At 36.2% G+C, this 21176-nt stretch overlaps 1 protein-coding gene across 5 annotated transcripts in view; it reads left to right on the top strand.

Annotated features, from left to right (window-relative positions):
- The window catches only part of Ps (pasilla), a 51833-nt gene that overhangs the window by 26482 nt on the left and 4175 nt on the right, over positions 1-21176 (top strand). For 2 of the 5 annotated variants that reach the window (XM_026630927.2, XM_026630924.2), the window contains 5 exons: positions 3753-3907; positions 12780-12933; positions 14412-14581; positions 16732-17119; positions 20831-21058. In XM_026630927.2, the coding sequence (XP_026486712.1) occupies positions 3753-3907; positions 12780-12933; positions 14412-14581; positions 16732-17119; positions 20831-21058 (1095 nt within the window). The remainder of the gene's footprint in view (positions 1-3752; positions 3908-12779; positions 12934-14411; positions 14582-16731; positions 17120-20830; positions 21059-21176) is intronic. The other 3 variants (XM_026630925.2, XM_026630928.2, XM_026630926.2) reach the window with 3 other exon arrangements.

Below are 21176 nucleotides of genomic sequence, written 5' to 3'. Positions count from 1 at the left end.
TCAAAGATCAATCTTATTCGAAACTGAAAGTGAACCGTAAGTCCGATATTTATGTTCGAAATGTGTTATAACATTAGATTAATAATGTTATTTATTTGAAAACGTATCTGCTGCGCTTTTAACTGATTACAGAATAACGTCATCGTCCATGTGTAATGCAAGCGATTTTGACCTTTATACCTGAGCGCAAAGAACCATTACCGATTCTCATGTATTATCGGATGATACATCTGTCGTTAAAGTAGCACGTTTTGGGTCACCGTTGTTCAGTTGTTGCCAAACTTTATGTGTTCATAGTTTTGAAACAAATGCCGAAATCATCGTTGACCGTCGTATATGAAAATGAAAGAACGTTATCTTGAACGAAACGATCGCCTATGTTGACACAAGTCGCCCTTCTATGTCATTCATTCGATATCCTTAAACTATAATAAGGCAAACACGGCCACGTTTATAAGTAGTTCATGTAATATTTCGTATTCCTATAAATTTGATAAAAAGACCGGTGTTTGTTGAAGAAGTTGTTGTAGAATTTTTAAGTTTTTTCTCTATTTAATTGAGTCGTATTAATAATAATCTAAAGAGTATACGAATATATCTAATCAATCTATCTTCTATCCAGCGGCGGAGCAGCAATGTTGCACATGAAACACTCGAACGGACGGACCGATGGCGTTAATGCGTCTATTTTAAGTGAATTCTCAAGTACTACATTAATGTCAGCAAAGTCCACAGGGACGGATGAAAATATATGCATATTTGAATCGCTAAAACGCCCTACACTTGGCTCCCTGCCCTTGACCCAAAAATAACAAAACATTCGTCATGACACGCTAACACACTAGCGTTCTTTTATTCTATCAAGCACTGCTCCAGCCGTACATCCTATAGCTGAAGGCATAGAGACGCTTTTAGCTTTGCTAATGACTGTAAAATATCGCACTTACGTAACATTCGTTGAGAGCGAGACTCTGTCAGCCGACGTCCAAGACAGTGTCGCAAATTACTTTGTTTAAATTGCAATTGCTCGGCTCGCACCGTGATTGTATTTGGATAATTTTAAATTGAAATTTATTTTTGTATACATTACAATCAAAATCTCTTTCATATCTGACTGTACGTTCATCTTGTTTGTCTATTTTACATTTTATATATTAGTAACGATGACAGTATTTGTCTTTTATTATGTGACAATACTGTATTAGAATATAATGCAGGAACGTTCAATGGCAAGCTATATTTAAATCCTGTTTACCTTCGCCGGCTAATGCGCTATCAACTAGTGGCACATCAGCTGACACATTATAGTTTTCTTTTAATGGAACTAGACTAGGTAATGTTATTTCTACGTTTTGCTCACCTGCAGCTAGCTAAGTGCCACAATAAGTCAGCGGTGCGCATAATTGGATAAGGCTGATAATCACCCGTGGCCTTGCGTCTAACAATGCGCTATAACGTGAACTATTCACGCGGCGAGCACTGCCACGTTTTCTCCTTCATTGCACATTACTTCTATACTTCGTCGGGTAAAGATCAGGTGTTTCTGAGCAACTGTTTGATCAAACTATTCATCCAATAGTAACATTGCTTCGATATGCTTACGACACAAGGCGCGTGGTCGCAAATGTTTGATCCAACATTTTCTATTTTTGTTATGCTGCCATCATAAATAACGCACACGTGTTACGATGCAGCACAAAGTGAATTATTATTGCCAGTAATATAAATATCGATTATAAACTAATAAATAAAGTATAAATCTCGATTAATGTAGCAAATATCGGAATAGTGAATCGGAAAGATAACTCGATCTGAAAACCAACACCATTGTCTAAATACGCTTAGTTTTGGCCCACTGCTCTTAATTACAGTAACATTGGACTAGCACCAAATGTTAATGACCTGATTACAAACGAAAATATGCACTAAAATTATAACGCATAAACGATAAATTTGCTCAGCACTGATGCAAGGTCAAGGGAGCAGAACCGGTTTGCGTATGTGGCTAACATTGCGTAATTTGGTCCGGTTCTCGCGACTTGCTTGACATGTGAAGATGTATTTCCAAGACTAAGCAATGTTTAAATCGACGAGTTGGGAATAATGCTATGAAGGCGTACATTTTATCCGGATATAGAACAATAAATATTAACTGTGTGAGTCGTGCGATACGATATTATTATAAGTAGTTCATGTAATATTTCATATTCATAAGTTATAGCATTCGTTTGTCGAGCACGACCCACTATTTTATGAAATGGACACAGTTTTTTTTTTCGCTACAAAACACGCAATGCGGATTTTTTAAAACTACAAATAGCTCTTCGTGGTACTTGTTTTCGTATATAAACGCAACAGTTTAATACAAATTAAACAACAAAAGTTATATTTATGACAAAAGGCAACAAAGACACATCTCGTTGACGGGTCAACTGTGGTCGTTGCATACTCGGGCGAAAAGGACGAAAACGAAAAAATAGGCAGAGTAACTTAACCATTGTTCCAAGAATTTCATTCAACCGGGTAACGTTTAGTAGAATAATGCCAGCATTCACTGCCGTTCATTTAGACGCATAATAAAACCGGTTCGAGTTAAATGACTTTTTAATTAAGAACCACTATTCAACAATAATTGTCGTGCCTAATTCGTTCGTTAATAATGTTAATATTTCGAGAGTTTAGACTGTTCGAGATATCTTGAATATGGAACATTTCTTGGATTCTTGGTAGATAAAACTATAACATTTTAAATAAAGGTTTCTCGTGCTGGTTATAAATGAAGGGCCGCATTGTAACATTCCTACGGAAAGCAGCGTAGTAATTCATTCCCCTTTTTACAAGTTAGCTTCGTGCTTCATTACCGTGGAGGCCACGCGTGCCAGCAGTCACAACATGCACGAACAACAGGCTCTGAAACGCCCGGCGCCAGCACGCGACCTCGCTCGCTTTTCGTTAAAAAGTCGCAACTGCTGTATTTTCAAGGAAACTGAATCTACCACAAACAACATTAATTCCGTTAAACTTCTAACGAAAATTATAGCCCCGCCGAACGTCGGTTGCGCTAAACAAACTTCGTAGTAAAGTTTAAGACGCCAGATAAATGCAATTAGAATGACAAAATATTGTAAAACTAAATTTAATGAATAAAACAATTTGCGAGTTCTTTATCGTGGTGTGTTTGAAGATATTAAGCATTATCTCACAGAATTCTGTCATTGTATGCTGATACACGTTTCGGTACTCTGCATATATTTTACATAAACACGTTTCAATAAACGTAGATTGTATTAATTCAATTAATAGAAAATAAACTCAATGTTTAACAAGATTAAATATAACTCTAAACATTTAATTAAAATCTGAAACTGAAAACATAAAGATTTAATTTAAGCACTGTTTTTCAAAAGTGTAGGTAGGATTTTTTTAATTGGTCCTATCTGGCCTGGCATCCTTTTCTTTTATGATATAACATAGTATATTGGACGGGGAAATGAGCCACCAATGAGCCAATGAGATCATAGACATTGTAAGAAATATTAACCAATCATTAACAAATCACGAATGCACCACCAATCTTGGGAACTGAGAAATTATGTTCCTTATGACTGTAATAACAACCAACCTAGGTAGTCCTGTGTAGTGGAAGAATAAGGAAAGGTATTCTAACCATCGGGCTGCTATAACGGTTATGCTGAAGAGAAAACGAAACTTATTTAAAAATAAATTAACAAGTAATTTTTTATTACGATTAGGTACAACGGAGCGGGCCTGTTTGATCACGGGCTCAGTGGACGGCATCATGGTCGTGCTGGACTTCATCATGGAGAAGATAAAGGAAAAGCCGGAGCTCGTGAAACCATTCCCTGAAGGAGTGGATGCAAAGATGCCACAAGATAGAGACAAACAGGTATAATTGTCTAATATATGTTTACCTTATTAAAACAGGCCCTAACTAGAACTAACAGGTCCTCTTCGTAAGGAGGCGCTGAGATCGTTCCACCACGCGGTACAAATGCACATTCGGCAGGATTTGTAGTTACCTTTCGAAGTTTTGAAAATGAATTATAAATGAAACACAAAGCACGTGAAATCTCTGTTGCGATCCGATACTAAATTGTTCTCAACGAACATCAAATTAGTTTTGAAGTAAAAAACAAAACCTGTACATAATCAACAAGATTCTAAAAGATCGCAACTTATTCAATTTGTAGTTTATTTAATGAACAATATGACTTTAGATGATTTCTCTTAAATTGATCTTCGTAAACAAAAATACTTACGCAGTCCATGTATGATATACAGCGGTACTCAAACTTTCCTATCAGGTTCCATAGTATTAAAATCTTAGACTTTTTATTATTATAAATATTAAAATAAAACAACTAGATATTTAATATATTTATAACTACAACAAACATGCACAAAACTCGAATGTGCTTTACGTAATACGACTTATGTTCATAATTTTAACGTCTAAAGTGCAAACAACTTACATCACGATGGCGCTGAAGGTCGAGCTCGTAATAAAATGCACATTAGTTCTTATTAAAATGCATGAAATGTGTTTGATAAAAACCTCGCCTGCAACTAACTCCACATTGAAACACAATACGTTATAAACAATGGACATATACATCTTCGTATGTTTTTTTGATTTATTACTTTAAAAAGCTACGTTACGTATTCACGTTACGAAGTTTCTTAACTTAAATTTTTCGATTTAGATAAAATATACGTGTTTTTTATATAAATATATATTTAAAACAAAACTCTATTTATCCCCATCGATGACCCTTAATAACCTATATAATCTTATCACAAAAACAAGGCCTCGGGTCTTCTGAAATTGTCAATTAAAAATTAATTGCATATTTACAAAGTCTAACCACACGCTACAGTAAACGTTATAAAGAAGTAAGATTTATTATGTGAGTTCTCGTCAAATCATTAAGGACGTAAATATTTTTTTTTTGGTTTAAGTACATGTAGTTTGTGACTAATTTGAATATACTACTACTGTACTACATATAATACATGTGTAAAAGTCGCTGGCAAAATTCTCTGCATCAATATTAGAAGCACTACATTTTACTGATTATAAATATACATACATATGTATATATTAAAACTTTACACACTTACATTACAAAAAAAATACAAAACAGAACTAATTATAAAATGCAGCTTATATCTTAAAGAGGTTTCTCACAAGACATAGACACGTACAATCATACATACAAAAATATTATCATAGAAAACAATAAGAAAAGCAAATATTCTATATTATATTATTTCTAGCTAAACTTTTTTATTTCGGTCACGTGTACTCAGTTCAACACAATTATTATCTTTTAATTTATGTATGTAACTTTATTAATCTACTTTGGAATAATAAATGTAGTCAGTCAATCGTGGCGTAGTTGTCCTGGCTGTGTATACGGTATAGAAGCTATCAGGTACCGCAGAGCCATCTATTGGCGAGATATACTAAAGTGGTCAGTATAAATATATATTCTCCGTGAAGAAAAACCTAATTATATTGTGTGAAAATATTCATCGTAATCGATCTATCAGTATCAAAGTCTATTAATGTCAAACAATATATATAAAAAGCTATTTCCGACTTTAAAATAAGTACGTTATGTATATAATTGTAATTGACGTCCATATTTTTATCAGCTCAATAAAACGTATATTGAATACACACACACGCGTGGCTCGTTATCTCCGCACGGCGCTAAAGCAAACGTTAATGGTGGAAAATTATCGAGCTCCGTAATTGTCTGGTTCTGTTTAGCGTTGTGATGAAATGTATAGTATATTTACAATCTATTATAACGATTCGTTTACGTTTTAGACTCGTTATACAATACATTAGTTGCAATACAAGATTGATATAAACGAGATTCAAGACAAATCTGTCAATTATGAGAAACGCTTAAGAAATATAACACAGATATATAATGTTATTATCGTTTTATGACATGAAATGAAATGTTTTATTATAAAGTGTTAGGTTCAGATAAAAGTGTAACTCTATTAAAAATAAATTATCCTTTTTCTCATCCAAATGTAATTATTTAATTGCAAGATAAACTGCAGTGGAATCGTTAATAGGAATGTTATTATAATTATTAATTCTATACATTGATTCTCGATTTAAAAGTAATTTATTTGTATTCGTCGTATAAAATACAAACATGTTTCCTTAAACGCAGATATAAATTTATTTGAGCTAAGCTCGATATCTAATGCTCGATCCACATATTTCTAAATTCACCTTAACCTAATTGTTACGGTTGTGTTAGGAGTGGTTTACTAAAGCTAGGGACGTCAGGATCGATTCTACGAATTTCAAATCAGAATGCAATTCGTATGCCAGCGAGCTATGGATTTTGTTAATCAAAATAAACATTCCATATTCATTATATTGAAGTACGCTCCCGTACAAATGTACCATAACACTGGTAATTATATGAAGCACTTAAGTTTCTGTCCTACATTCTGAAGGCTAGTTACACCTGGTAATACGCACCTAAATAAATATGCCGTGCACTTATAGTTTATATTTAAATTTGTTTTTTAAAACAAATATACTTCTTTGGAAAGAAATGATTTTTAAGTATATTTTTAGGCGCTGTTTCGCAATTGTTTTGGACGTTTAAAGAAAAAGTTTGAGAACCGCTTTTCAGACGGATGACGATACGTTCCTCGGTGCAGGTGCCGCGCTAGTCCCCTTCGCATTTCTATTGCTAATTAAGCCGAGGATATCTTGTACTTCCTCAATATTATTTAGTGTGTACACTTTGTGTTCCACACGTGTGACCCACTTGGACAATTAGATCTATAGAAAGTATTCAACGTAAAACCTAACAAATAAAAACTAATGGGAATATGAATTTCCGGTATAATCTATTGAAGAGGGTCACCGTACGTCTGCCTAGTAGATATAAAACATCAGAACCTCCAAGTACAAAGATGGCGACATGAAATGCTCCCAAACGCCCCAGCACTTTGATCTCATACGATCTGCATAGTTTTGTTACGTGTTATTTTATTGACAAAAAAGGTACTAAAGGGAAAATAATAGCAATGTCAACCTTCCAACTATATTAAAATAAATATATATGGAAAAACGGTAATGTAACAGCGCCGTCGTCTCTGACCGTCGGCCGTCGGGTGTGACGTGCAAATCAAACCGGATAATATTTTTGCTAGAAAAATATGAGCTATTTCAGATGCTACATTTATCCAATGGATATCGAATAGGAACTTAAAGGAAAATATGTTGATTAAATTCCTTACATATATGTATATTGTATAAGAATATATTTCTAAGTTGAACCGAATACAACCTTCGTGAGTCTGTGTCACCTACACTTCAGAAAAATTATACTCCAGATTGTACTCATAATTTCAATACAATGAAGTAGCCCTCCTGACGGAATTGGCCACGGAGACTGATCTCAAGGGCCAGCCAACTGCGCAGGCGCTAAAATCGTAATTCTCGCTGCTGCAGAGAATCTCTTGACGTAAAAACACAAAGATTTTTTATCGTGGTTGACCTGGGAATTTTAACCTTAATAATTACTAAACAAACGGCAGGTTTTTAACCGACATTAAAAAAAGGAAGACGTTTGAGATTATATACTATATGTTAATAAAGTATTACAATAGTATATCTTACTTTCAATTTTTATTGGTATTAGACTAAGTTTTTATGTGTATGTTCGATAATAATTTTATATATTAATTCGAATCTGTATCAATACGTTTGTATAACAAACGTTAACAATTATCTTTGTTTACAAATAAACCCGTTATATAAAATTTTATCGCACTGACAACTGACAACCGTACGCTTTTGGGATCAATTTAACATTCAACATCAATTCATTTATCGGATATAGTTGTATAACTGAACAATTATACGATTGTTATAAAACACGTGTTCACAAGTCACCGTATTTGGTGCCGCGATACATTGATTCATTGGTATTCGCACCGTGTCCCTCCGTGCAATGTTTATTAAACCAAGCGGTGGCAGACAACGATCTGATGAAATAAACTATTGCATCTCGTCCTTTGTTGGTGAAGATGTCGTCTTAACCGATTTTGGGCAACGGCAAAAAATTTCGAGGGAGACCGGCCAACCACAAGTGGATGAGTTAAACATAATGGCAGTCTCTCTTCCCTCACTCTGGTAATCCGATCGGAAAACAAAACTGAAGGGCTGGGAAAAGCTCCTGCAAGACCTGCTTTCCAAGACCATTTGCGTAGTTATGCTAATGTAACTAATGAGGTTCCATATGGGCCCTGATTCAAAGGAACTCCAGCGAGCCACAAACGATACATTTATTTCAAAACTTTACTCCACAAAGGTCCTCGTAGGTCTTAAATGAAAATGCAATGGGGCCCGCAACTCACTGGCCGAAAAGACACACACATAATTACACACCGTAATAAATGCCAACTCTAAGGTTTTAGGAGAGAGAATACTTATGATGTGTTTGTACACCGGTGTATTGTTTTACTGCGCAGTTGTTTACTCCCCCTGGGGAATGGCCACCGTATCGGGAATCGGTAAGGAGGTCCTTAAACAAAACGTTATTATTTAAATTATATCCATTATTCAAGCAGGCGTTTACAAATTATTACGCTATTATACAGGATTAAATTAAAGAATGAAAGAATTTGTCGCTCGAGGCTTCGCTCACAGTTTAGGGATTGGTTGTCTGGGGTTAGGCATTACAAATTAGCCTCTAGTAGTACTCTACATACCAAATGACATCAAATTAAGTTCAGTGGTTTGAAAGAGCAACAGACACACAGGCAGAGTTACGTTCGCGTTTATAATATTAAAACAGGAATATAAAGAATTAAGATTAACCGAATAGAACCGACGAGTAACTCAGTTGTACAGTCTCAACGATTACGATAACAACAATTTCTATCACGCATTAAATACAAAAACTTTTCAGTAGCTGAAATATTAAATAAATAAATACAAATAAATATTAAAAAATATTTAAATCTTAAATATTTTTACGATTAATTCCGTATCAGAAAAATAAACTGTGAGTACAGCTTAACAAGTGGCCTTGTCGCCGTCACCAGCCATTTGATGATCGCTGTCATTTACATATTTTATATTGTTTTCGCCCTGAACGCCCTCAACGAGCGCGCACGTGTATACCCGACCGCCTGCCGGATAAGCCCAGCTTAGTATAAAAATGGACTGAATGAGCCAGGTCGAAATGTAGAGCGTATTAAAATATTGGAAAAAATGCTGTATTTTTATACAAGCCGTGCGATATACTCGTATTAATATCATAAAACTGTAGTTTTGGTATGTTGATAGCAGTATAACTCATACATACATAGTTAGTTGAACACTCTCGGGAACTATTTGTTCGATCTCAGAGTCTGTTTGTTGACGAGAGTTTTATGCTAAATAACCACAATGACTCTTAAGCGATGAGTGCATCATACACATATCACAAGTTTTCTACTCAGTATAACGCAAAGTCGCTTCCCGTCGTCGATACGCTTAAATCTGTTGAATACGCTGCTGCGGCTATCATCAATAAACAGAGCTATTCAAGAGGAAGGGTTTATGTTTATAATACATGGCTGTTATATTACAGAAAAGCCGAAAATTTCAACTCGATAAAATGAGAATGTTTCTTTTTATGCCAGGACGGGTAGCTACTTAATAGTAGAAAAAAACGCAAAATAAAATATTCATAGAAAAAAGCATTTTAAAGACTATTTCAATAAGAGTAAAGGTAAATAAACAACTTTGACCTTGCTTTGACATGACGTTATCGGTCGAGGTCTAAAATAATATAGATATATTAATACGCGATGCGAATACTTTTTATCTCGTTTTAAGCTCAGTGCGCACGAATGACTGTTCGATTTGGCTAAAGTTAAAAAGAAAGAGTGCAAAAAGTTACATAATATGTGTTTAATGTAAATATATTATATGCAATAAAATTAAAAAAACACAATCGGTCTTAATAAACAATAACGCCTTTTTGGATATTTTTTAATGTAATAATAATTTGAAGGTATCGTCCAGCCGAGCCTCATTTTCCCTACCTTTGGAATCAATGAATTTCAACCAATAGGCGAACCAACTACAAGTATTATTTATTGACTCGTGAAAATTTACGTTTTTGAAGTTCCGCGAAGTATTTATATGAACTTTAGAAATAAAATGATATATAAGGGTGAATAGTGTTGTTTTTTGTATCATAAAGAAATACATTAAAACAGAATTGGATTGCAAATGCAAGTAATTCTTACAGTAAAATAGCAAAGTATAAAAATATTTCCTCAACAACACTATTTTGTATCAGATAATTTCCCGTACAGTTGGTATAGAAACGTAAACACAGCATAGAAACATTTTTCATTAGAGAAATGTACGTACAAAGAAAAACACTCCCGATATTACAATTAAAATCGCCTTCGCAAAGAAACGTTCAACGATTGGACCGAGAACATCCTCTGCTGCAGGGAAGGCGTTACAATCGAAAGAAAAAGAAAAGACTTTGTTAATTCTAGTGCTCAAAAAGTGGTTGAATCAAATTCCAAATAATGGCTGAAGATTTGAGGAAAAGCATATTTTTTACTATTGTTTCCAGTTTTTTATTGCAAGCATTAAGGCCGTCAACAGCTACTAAAAAAAAAAAAAACGATTTACAAACAGACGAGTACTAAGGCATTGATCTGTTTTGTCTTTGCCTTTCTTTAGTTAACGTTAATTTATATGCGTTTCTCCCGTATTATACTGGCTGTTTTTTTTTACTTATTTTTTTATTTTTATGCTTAAAGGTCTACAAAACAAAATGACAATCACAAAAATACACATGATTACATTTTTCATGATGTAGACACGGCATGCGTTTAATATTAAGTACCAATTAGCGTCTAGTCCATGAGAGCAGCAGATACCAAGCATACATTTTTTTTTTGTTTAATTTGAGTTATTTAATCTATTGAAATATATTTTTTAAAACAATATTTAATGAGGCCATAGAACGGTCGGCAAACATATCGTAATAATAACTAATACTATTGTAAGAGGAACACATACGGTATAAAGGCGAGTGGCTAAGAACATTTGTTCTAGAGATCGGAAAACAAAAGGTCCTAGAGTTGGGCAGGCGACTGTTTGAACGAGGGATGGAAAATTTTATGCATTGCAGGATGTCGGACGAGTCAGTGAGCCCATGAATTAGCTTGTAAAGAAAGATAATATCGTTCATTTTTCTTCTAGTATGAAGTGAGCTTGCTCTGTAAAAATTGAGCCTCTGTATGTACGATTTAAGTTCGTGACATTTATTACCAGTGTAACTGAGGTGATATAAAAATCTCTTTTGAACACGTTCAAGTCTATTAATGTGAAGCTGATAGCAAGGGTTCCATACTCCACTACAATAGTCCAGGATATTTCGACCTAAGGTATTGAATAAAAGAATAGCAACACTCGGCAGCTTAAATATTTTTAACTGTCTAGTAATAAATCCAGATAGTTTAGATGCTTTTTTTATTATATGATCAACATGTAGCCTGTAACTTAATGAACTATCAAGTATAACGCCAAGATCACGTGTGCTATTTACTTCTTGTATAGTTGAACTGCCATTAATATAATATGTCACCGACACAGAAATAATCTTGCGAGAAAATTTTATGTAAAAACATTTTGTAGGGTTGATGTACATTTGATTTATGTGGAACCAATCACAAATAGAGGTTATATCCGCTTGCAATATTAGCTTATCTAAATCACTTTTTATTACACAATAAATTTTTAAGTCATCAGCAAAAAATTTAAAATTTGATTTTATGTTAAAGCATAAATCATTTACAAAAATAAAAAAAAGTAAAGGTCCTAAGTGTGATCCTTGAGGTACTCCCGTAGCTACCTCATTTTCTGCTGACTTGAAACCACGAATATTAACTAATTGTGAACGGTTTTCTAGATAAGACTCTCATCAAATCATCTCAATAAAGAACCATGAATTCCTATATAAATAAAGATGTACTATTGAGTTGGTGGCACCAAACTTCCTTGAATAGATTATGTATAGTCAATTCCAATCGAAAATAGAAAGATTATAAACAATCCTTAGATTTACGTATTCTAAGCGATTGGCCAATAGCTCAGCTAGCTAAAAAATATTGTGCACTACTAATAGTTCTTGACTAATATATATTTATTTCTAATACAACACGAATCCACTCTACGTACTACTTATGTTCACTCTAATGTTACTTCAAGAGTTCGGATAATTGTTTTGTCGACTTCAGATTAGTCAAGCTCTAGGTCAATCAAAAGTCAAAAGCTTGGCTTTTGTCCACATGTGGTTGGTATAGACTATAGAAAGACTAAAACATTAACGAAATATGATACATTTTATGGTAAATTCGCCCATAGACACTTCCTCTATTAACAGAATAAATTTCTTCTCACAAAGTAAAGGCGCCACAAACAACAGGTTCTAAGATGTTGTGTCCCTTTAAGCTGTTGTTTCGTTGATTATCTGGCATGCGTTAGATGTAATTACGAATGCAAAGTGCGTTACAACTTATTATTATTTGCGTTACTTCAGAGTAGCGTATTAGCTACGTTAGGTATTCCAAATGTCTCAAATACTACCGATGTAAGTTGGATGTGATTACCACTTCCAGATTCATATAATAATCGTAATTTAGGAAAATCTTAACGAATAAATATTTGATTTAATTCCCATTGTTCCTTTCAGGTGAAAATATTGGTACCGAACTCCACAGCGGGTATGATCATCGGCAAGGGTGGCAACTATATCAAGCAAATCAAAGAACAAAGCGGTAGCTACGTCCAGATCTCGCAGAAGGCCAAAGAGCTGTCCCTTCAAGAGAGGTGCATCACTGTAGTTGGTATGTTCAGTCATTAATCAGCCGTTTCTATGATTCCTATATCCTTTAGTAAGTTAAGGAACTCCGTTTGTACATTCTTTCGGATTGGTTGGATTTGTACATGCGCGTCTGGGTAGGTACCACCCACTCATCACTTCACAGGCACAAGGGACATAAGATCTCAACTCCCAAAGTTCGTGGCGCATCGGCGATATAAGAAATGTTTAATATTTCTTACAGCGCCATTTCCTATGGGCTATGATGATCAATTACCATTTGCCCGTCCGCCGCATAAAAACTTAGTCAGTAAAAATGTCCCCGTCACTGAAAGGGCGAATTTCGGGTCGCTATAAATGTATCTACATACGTGCCTGTAGCAGGTTTCGACGCGTGTCTGTTTCTTCACCATGTTTTACTCCATTGCCAATCACGGTAATTTAAAAAAAAACACAAGAATTCGAGTGCCCACTCGTCCCTAGCCGAATGATAAAAAAATTTGAAAAATAAATTATACAAAATATACGAAAATATAACCACCGTCGAGTGAGTAAAAGTTATACAGAACTTAAATACAAGCAAAAGAGCATTTAAACGTCAGATTTAATTTAAGTAGAATGGAGACCAACTCTTTCTAGGCTAACATTTAAGAAAATGCCTTTTATAAAATGAAATATTAATGAAAGCATTATAAAATATTTTAATGTCCCCCCAACGGAATAGGTCTCCTACAATATGCGAAATTGGAACGTGACCCATTTAAAGCGTATTCATATATTTGCTCGTAATAATTAAAAGAGCCGCGAAATGGCTGCATAATGCTGCACCAGTACGTTTTTATACTCGACGTTTTTTTATATAAAAAATGTAGGTATTCGTGCAATCCATACTTAAAAACTTTTTTAAACGTTCGCTTAGAAGCGGATTAGATTTCTCCTACTCGTAGTTCCTCGTGTTTATTACAGTTCCTTTTTTATTTCATATTTTTGTGTTAAACTTGTTTTTTGCACGCGCAATCGGCTCGGTCATTATAAAAACCGCATTATATCTGCATTATGGCAGCGTGATCTAACGCCAGTAACGCTTTTCATGTAAACTGTACTGTTGTGTAATAATTACTTCGTTACAGACAATTATCATTAAATATTTTCGTAATTCGTACTCGCACAACTGAATCGTCCTTTTAACGGTTTGAAGATATACGCCCCTCACAATAGACGGGCTATTCAACGCACAAAAAAATATTCAAATAAACTAATCGGTTCCTCCGGTTATATTCCTCGAGTTCCTAAGATTCGATCAACCGTATGCTTATACATATAACGGTATGCTCAATGGCATATCCAGGTTTCTTGTCAATTATAAATATGAGTCCAAACACATTTAATATCAAATCACCCTAGTTTGAATCGTGCAGAAATTTAACAGTAATTAATAAATAATAGATTATACCAATTGCCATATTTAAACAATCGGCTAAAACCTGATATTCTCGTTTCCAGGTGAAAAGGAGAACAACAAGAAGGCGTGCCTCATGATACTCCAGAAGGTGGTGGACGACCCGCAGTCCGGCTCGTGCCCGAACGTGTCGTACGCGGACGTGGCCGGGCCGGTCGCCAACTACAACCCGACCGGCTCGCCCTACGCCGTGCCCACGACCGAGGTGACCGAGGTGACCGCTTGAACACGCTACTAGCTCGCGCTGAGGCTCTCGGACTCGCTCGAACGAATCCTAATTTTGGCCGGACCAAGTTTTGAGTGACGAAGTCACACGTCGATTTTTAATACGTTTATAGAACGGCCGAAATGTGCGGTCGATTTATCACGTCAGCGACAATCGCCGTATTGGATTGAATAATTTAGACGAAAGCGGAATTTGAAACCGCTTCGAAATTAATTATCCAGTGCTCTTTGAATAATTATTATTTTAGGTAGTCTATTGCTCGGCAGCAATATGGCTGTTTTAGTTTTAATGGTGAGTGAACCAGTGTAGTTGCAGGCAAATGGCTGGCGGTGCATTGATGGTGTGAGAAATGGCTTGTCTTTCTTAGTGCTAGAGTCTATGGGGGAAGGTGTTTACCATATGGTTAATAATATTTTAAATAGTAATGAAAGAAATGGGGGACGGTTGGGTAAATTGGTCCACCTTCTAGGGTTTTAAGAGTAAATATATAATCTATGAGTACATATTAAATGATTATATGTTTAAAAAATTAATATCTTCTGAGTATACAGTTCGAATAAGATTATTTATATGAAGTTTATTAATTGATTATATAACAATTAAAATAAGACTGTTTTACTCGTTGATAACTCGTTACCGTCACATCGTGACTCGATCTCTCGAATCTCGCGCGGATAATGATAAGCGCCCCGTTATAATTTCTATTCAGGTCACGTGTACTTGACAAGTTCTCGTACACAATAGCGGCTCACGAAAACAAAACACGCCGTATTCTTAGCGTCAGCGATAGAGTTGTCGTAAAGCGTCGATAAAATAGATCGATGAGAGCTATTGACCAAAATATCCTACAACAAAGAGCTGGCTGGCGGCCAAGCGTTGCCAATCATTGCTGTCGTCGACTTACGTTTTACAAATGGGAAGGTCTATCGGTGTACCGGATCGACAATTGAACGTCTTATTACATGCGTAATGAGAGCTGTTTTCGTTTTAAACATTTTATAATTCCGATTATGTACAAAAACATCTTAATCCAAAAAAAATAACAGAGCCTTCGTGTTTTGTTTATTTAAGTAGAAAAAGAACTCAAAAACATCACGACAAAATTATTATTATTATTATAGAAATTCGCTTATCTAATCGTGATATATATTTTTGTTGTTTTTTTTTTTTGCATTTCGTTAATATAAAATGCTTTAATTTTATAAATATATTTAAAATGTACACACAATATGTAGCTGTATTTCTCTACTTATACTAATTTCCTTTTCTGTATATGTACTTTATAAGATTTTCCAAATTATTTGTCATGATTACAAGAGACTATTTTTTTTTATGGAAAGTTACATTGAAATTATCAGGCCCATTTATATACCACAACTAGATTCGATCTAAGTCATGATAGGCTTTCTATTGAGAGGCCATTTTGATTTCACATAACAAAAAGTCACTGAGGTGTATAAACTTATCTCTCATTGACTCTGTCTTGTTGTCTCCTATACACATATATATGATTTAATTAATCTTTATGCTGAACTAACTCTTGACTCAAGTACTCACTCTTCCGTGCTTAGAACATATGCTATAGTATATTTATTGTATGTATACGTTTAGAGCCTCAGCGTGTCGGTGGAAAGCGATTGCGGGCGTGTTTAAGTGCTCGCGACACTTGTCATCCCCGCGGTGCTCACACGTCACCCGCGCCGGGACGGAGAGCGTCCCCGCGCGTCCGCCTGCAGACGCGGTTATGTTTGCGTTTGATCAGAGTTTGATTATTTGGATAAACGGGGCGCTCTCTGTTCTGCGACTAACGCACCGCTACTGTATCATTTTATGGGAATATTCATTCATTTACACTTCTCTCCTGCTGAGCTAGTTTGTTCAAGTACTAAGTACAAAATATATTTTATGTATCGTATCGAATACCTTCTGTACTTTTATCATTGGCACTTTTTTTTTTTTGTTTTGTCGCTTGTTACGGCAGATTTTTGTTATGAATCAAATTATGGTTTTTTTAAACATGAAACGAACCGGTACCGTCTCCGGTGCGGTATCGATTTAATAAAGTTCGGGAACTCGAGTCGTTCGCACACCGTCCCGAGCCCCGCACGCGAGTGACGCGGCGTGTCCCGACGTTGCAGAGCCACGGGCTGGTGGGCGGCGGCTCCGTGGGCGGCGTGGGCGGAGTGGGCGGCGTGGGGGGCGTGGGCGGCGTGGGCTCCGTGCTGCTCAACGGCTCGGGGCTGGGCGCGCTGTCGCTGTCGCTGTCGCTGGCGCCGCCGGGCACGCCGCCGCCGTCGCCGCTGACGCAGCACACGCTGGACCACATCAAGGTGGCGCTGCGGCAGGCCGGCTACTCGGAGGCCGGCACGTCGGAGATCGGCGCGGCGCTGGCGCTGCTCGTGAAGCACGGCGTGCTCGGCCTCGCGCTGCCCGCCGCGCTGCCGGCGCCGCTGTCCACCGCCTACTTCCCGCTGCAGCCGCAGGACTCGCCCGCCGTGTTCGGCCCGCTCGCGCAGGTGCAGCTCGGTGAGTGACGCACGCACGCACACGCACACGCACGCACACGCACGCACACGCACGCACACGAGCCCGACGGGCCGAAGTTCAGAAGTGGTCAACATAATAAATGACGATGTAAAACTTCAAAGTAAACGGTACAGTTAGATATGATGTTATAAATATGCTTATATATGATAATGCGAGGCCGTAGCGAACAAAATTGTTTACAGCGATTCAAGCATCACCACGAGGTCGACCTCTAAATTATGATTTCTAATTTATTTCAATTGCTTCGATTGTTCCGACTTTAATTTTAATGTGCGTTAACAATAAAAACATTGACCATGTAACTATACATACTCATTCTAACTGTCCGAGTGTACTGATAACATTTAATGAATACCAGTCCCACGTCTATGTTGTCATAGAATCAACCTTGGATACAATAAATATATAATGACGGTAAATAATCTCTCTTGCGCATATAATATATATGTATTTTTTTAAATAGCCATATATGTACATACATATATATAAAATGCGTGTAGTTTACGTTGATTTTGTTGCAGTGTAAATATTCACTTAATTATAATTAATCGACATACATAAATAATTTATTTGTCGGATATGATTAACAAAGGAGCTCCTTGCCAGTTTCTCTCTCGTTCAATCTAACAACCCAATCAATAATTTAGAGAATAATTTGATATAAGAACAATCATATTTCTTTGTTTATCTAATGTTCAAATTCATTTGTAAAATAATAATAAGGGCCTCGACTCCTTTATGGCCCTGGGTTGTCCCGACCTTTAAATCCGGCTCTAGTGATAGCCACTTGTGATTTCTAACATAGAACCGTTAACATATTATAAGTTTACAAAACAATTTTGAAAGACATTGCAAAGCAAGCCGGTATCTCGCTATTTTAATAAGTAAAAAAATTTATTACTTTGAAGTTTTATATTACTATATGGCTTCAAGTGTAAGGGAAATTATTGTTCTGAGAAGTTTGATTATAAATCAACATCTTACTCTACAAACTTATAATCAATGCCAAAGACAAGAGTAGAGACAAATAAACAATGTTGACCTTGAATTGACATTTGGTCACTAGTAGAGATCTAAATAACTTAAGTCAGTAAATTAAATTCTTTACTTAACTATGATAACTCTCATTCATAAAAAATAATCTGATTGTAACGCTTTTTGCCGTTGCTGCATCAATTTCAAATATTCAGTGTTGTGTAGCTACAGGCTCAAGGGTTATAACATCTTAGTTCTCAAGGTTAGTGGCGCATTGGTGTTGGAAGGTATGGTTAATATTTCTTACAGCGCCAATGTCGTTAAAGGTGGTGACCATCGGGTGGTCCATTTGCCCGTCAGCCTACCTATATTATAAAAAAATTTAATAATAACAATGATATACCGATATATAAATTGTTCTTTTTTTTAATTATGATTATAATTTAAAGTATCTACTGTAACCTGAATTTTAATATGATCGTTTTAACAAAAATATTTCAATACTTTCATGTCACACAGACACACAAACACACACTTTTATCTAAGAACTTTATTTTAATATCGTCTTTAATTAAATAATACTTTAGATTCGTTATTAATTAATTCCTTCAAAAATCTTTTTAGTATCGCTTTTCATTAAAAAATATAGAAGTATTTGTTAACTATTTGTTATTTCTCACATTGTTAATTGAAATCTTTTTAACGGTGCGTCTCCACTGAAATTGTGGGCAATTTCTATGTTAGTATTATTTAGTATAGTAACGTTTAATAACCCTTCGGTAATAGTGACAAAACAAAAGCTGCCAATTTATGTGGAGACGCAACGAAACTGTACCACGAGGAACGAATCGGCTTACTTACAAATTCATGTTTCATACAAACTCACGTACATATATATTTACTGTCTGTCACCTAGAACTCGTGTAATATAATGTAATGGTAAACGTTATGTGATTTATATATTATTCTCTTGATGCATGCCCATAAAGGTGTACTGTATTGCTGATTTTTTATTTTTTTTTAATACGATTGGCTTTCTTGGTTGATTACTCTATTAATTTGTCAAAATTTCTAAAACATCGCTTTTCCCATATCATCTATCGGCAATACATTTTAACACGTGAGACGTGGACGACTGTCAACTACCCTCTCTGTTGCGTTGGACTTATCTCTATGGGATTATTAGGACTTTTATTCTGGTTCGGTGATTTTTTTTTTTGTTTAAACATTTACTTTAGAATATAGAATGAAAACCTTTTATCTTTTAAGTAGGTATTTCTGGCATTTGTGATAAATTTGGTCAAAATTTCTCGCGATAATTTTTAAACTAATATTTTGATAATTTAATAGATACGAACACGTTCTATTAAATTTTGTTTTTGTTTGTTCAAAAACAGTCATTATTTATTGAATGTACTATTAAACTATTTTATAATATAGTATAATTTAAAAGTAAGAGACGGAACATATCACTACTAGTTATCTCACGAATCTGTTCACGAGAGCGCCCCCCTCCATTCTTAATTATAGGCATGTCTTGGTATGCGTGTGCGTCAGACGACTAAGAGTAGAGACAGCAAAAAACACAAATTATTGAGTTTATATAACGCCGATAATTTAACGTGGAGGACGTGCTTACGTGATTTAAAGGATCTATACAATATGGTTACATTTCTATGGCTGTACTAATATTGGATGGATATATTTATCTCTTTCTGACTACAATAATTTGGCATACGAAAGTAGAAGATAAAGAATAAATTGCCCTCGTACCTGACCCGTCGTAGCAGTCCAATGCCTAGGGATGCTAGTTGACCCGCTGTGCCGGCTCCCGTCCGCGGCTCACGTATGGAACGAACAACTTAAGTTTAAGATTAAGCATCATTAAACATAAGCTAGGCTACAGAACATAAGACGGTCTAATACGCCATTAAAACAACCTTTTCTCTCTTTTGTTTCAAAGAGTACTACTTGTGACCATCCGATGCTGAAATTAAGAAAATGACACGAAAATATAATCAACTTTAGTCTTATTATAATTATAAAGGTATCTTTTTTTTAATTTTTTTTATCATTGATAAAACATTAATGTTACTGTCAAACGTTGAACTTTGTAATCATGAGCTCACGTAAGAAATATTCAGAAGTTGTTCCTTCCATCACACTGACATGTCTTCTCTCGACCGCACCACAGCGCTGCCGCTATCTTTGCATACAATAGACTCCGAGTTCATAAGTCACGAAGTCGTGCTGTACTAGTCACCTGGGTTATGCTGGTGGACGTTTTATTTGCGAGTTTTCTTTTTTCGTGTCTGTAACACTTTTGGTAATTGGCTTTAAACTTACTCCGTTAGATGAATATCTCAGTGTCCTAGAATGATCTGTGGGTAGACTCTCTCCTTCGTTAACTCAGTGTGCACTAAAGTAATAATATTCGAATTCGCGGCGCCGAATCGCAATTTTACGAAATCGCGAGGCTCCCGCGAATGTCGATAACTTTCGAGCGATTTTCGAGAAACCGAGGCCCTAAGAGTAGAAACGTTTTCCAAATTTTTCCAAAAACAAAACCAGAAACGGGGAAAAATTCGCGATCCGCTCGCGTGCATTAGCATCACCCTGAGCTGCGCGCTGTGCGGGGCGGGCCCTAACCCGTGTGTTGTCCGCAACAGCGCGAAACGTTCTAATGTAAGCGGGGCTCGGCTCGGCTCGCATCAGGTGACGCGTCCGCAGGCGGCGCGCGCGGCGGCTCCTTAGAGCGTTTCGCGGAGGTTGCATTCGAGGCGCTTCGCCCCCCAGCCGTGGCGCCCATCTCGCTGTCGGGCGGCGTGGGCTTCCCCTCGGCCGGCCTGCTGCCGCTCTCCAAGAGCCCCACGCCGGCCGACGCGGGGGCCAAGGACTCCAAGAACGTGGAGATCGCCGAGGTCATCGTCGGGGCCATCCTGGGTATTTATCGCTCTTTTTATTTTTCTTTAATTTTCTGTAACCTTATCGTACTAGAAATTGAAACTATTGAGATCAACAATTATCCTCCAAATATTTTAATTTAATTTTAATTTGACGC

This window comes from Vanessa tameamea, chromosome 19 (genome assembly GCF_037043105.1).
Source record: "Vanessa tameamea isolate UH-Manoa-2023 chromosome 19, ilVanTame1 primary haplotype, whole genome shotgun sequence".
NCBI lineage: Eukaryota > Metazoa > Arthropoda > Insecta > Lepidoptera > Nymphalidae > Vanessa > Vanessa tameamea.
Note: the sequence above shows the minus strand (reverse complement) of the source record. Positions and strands in the feature narration are given on the sequence as shown.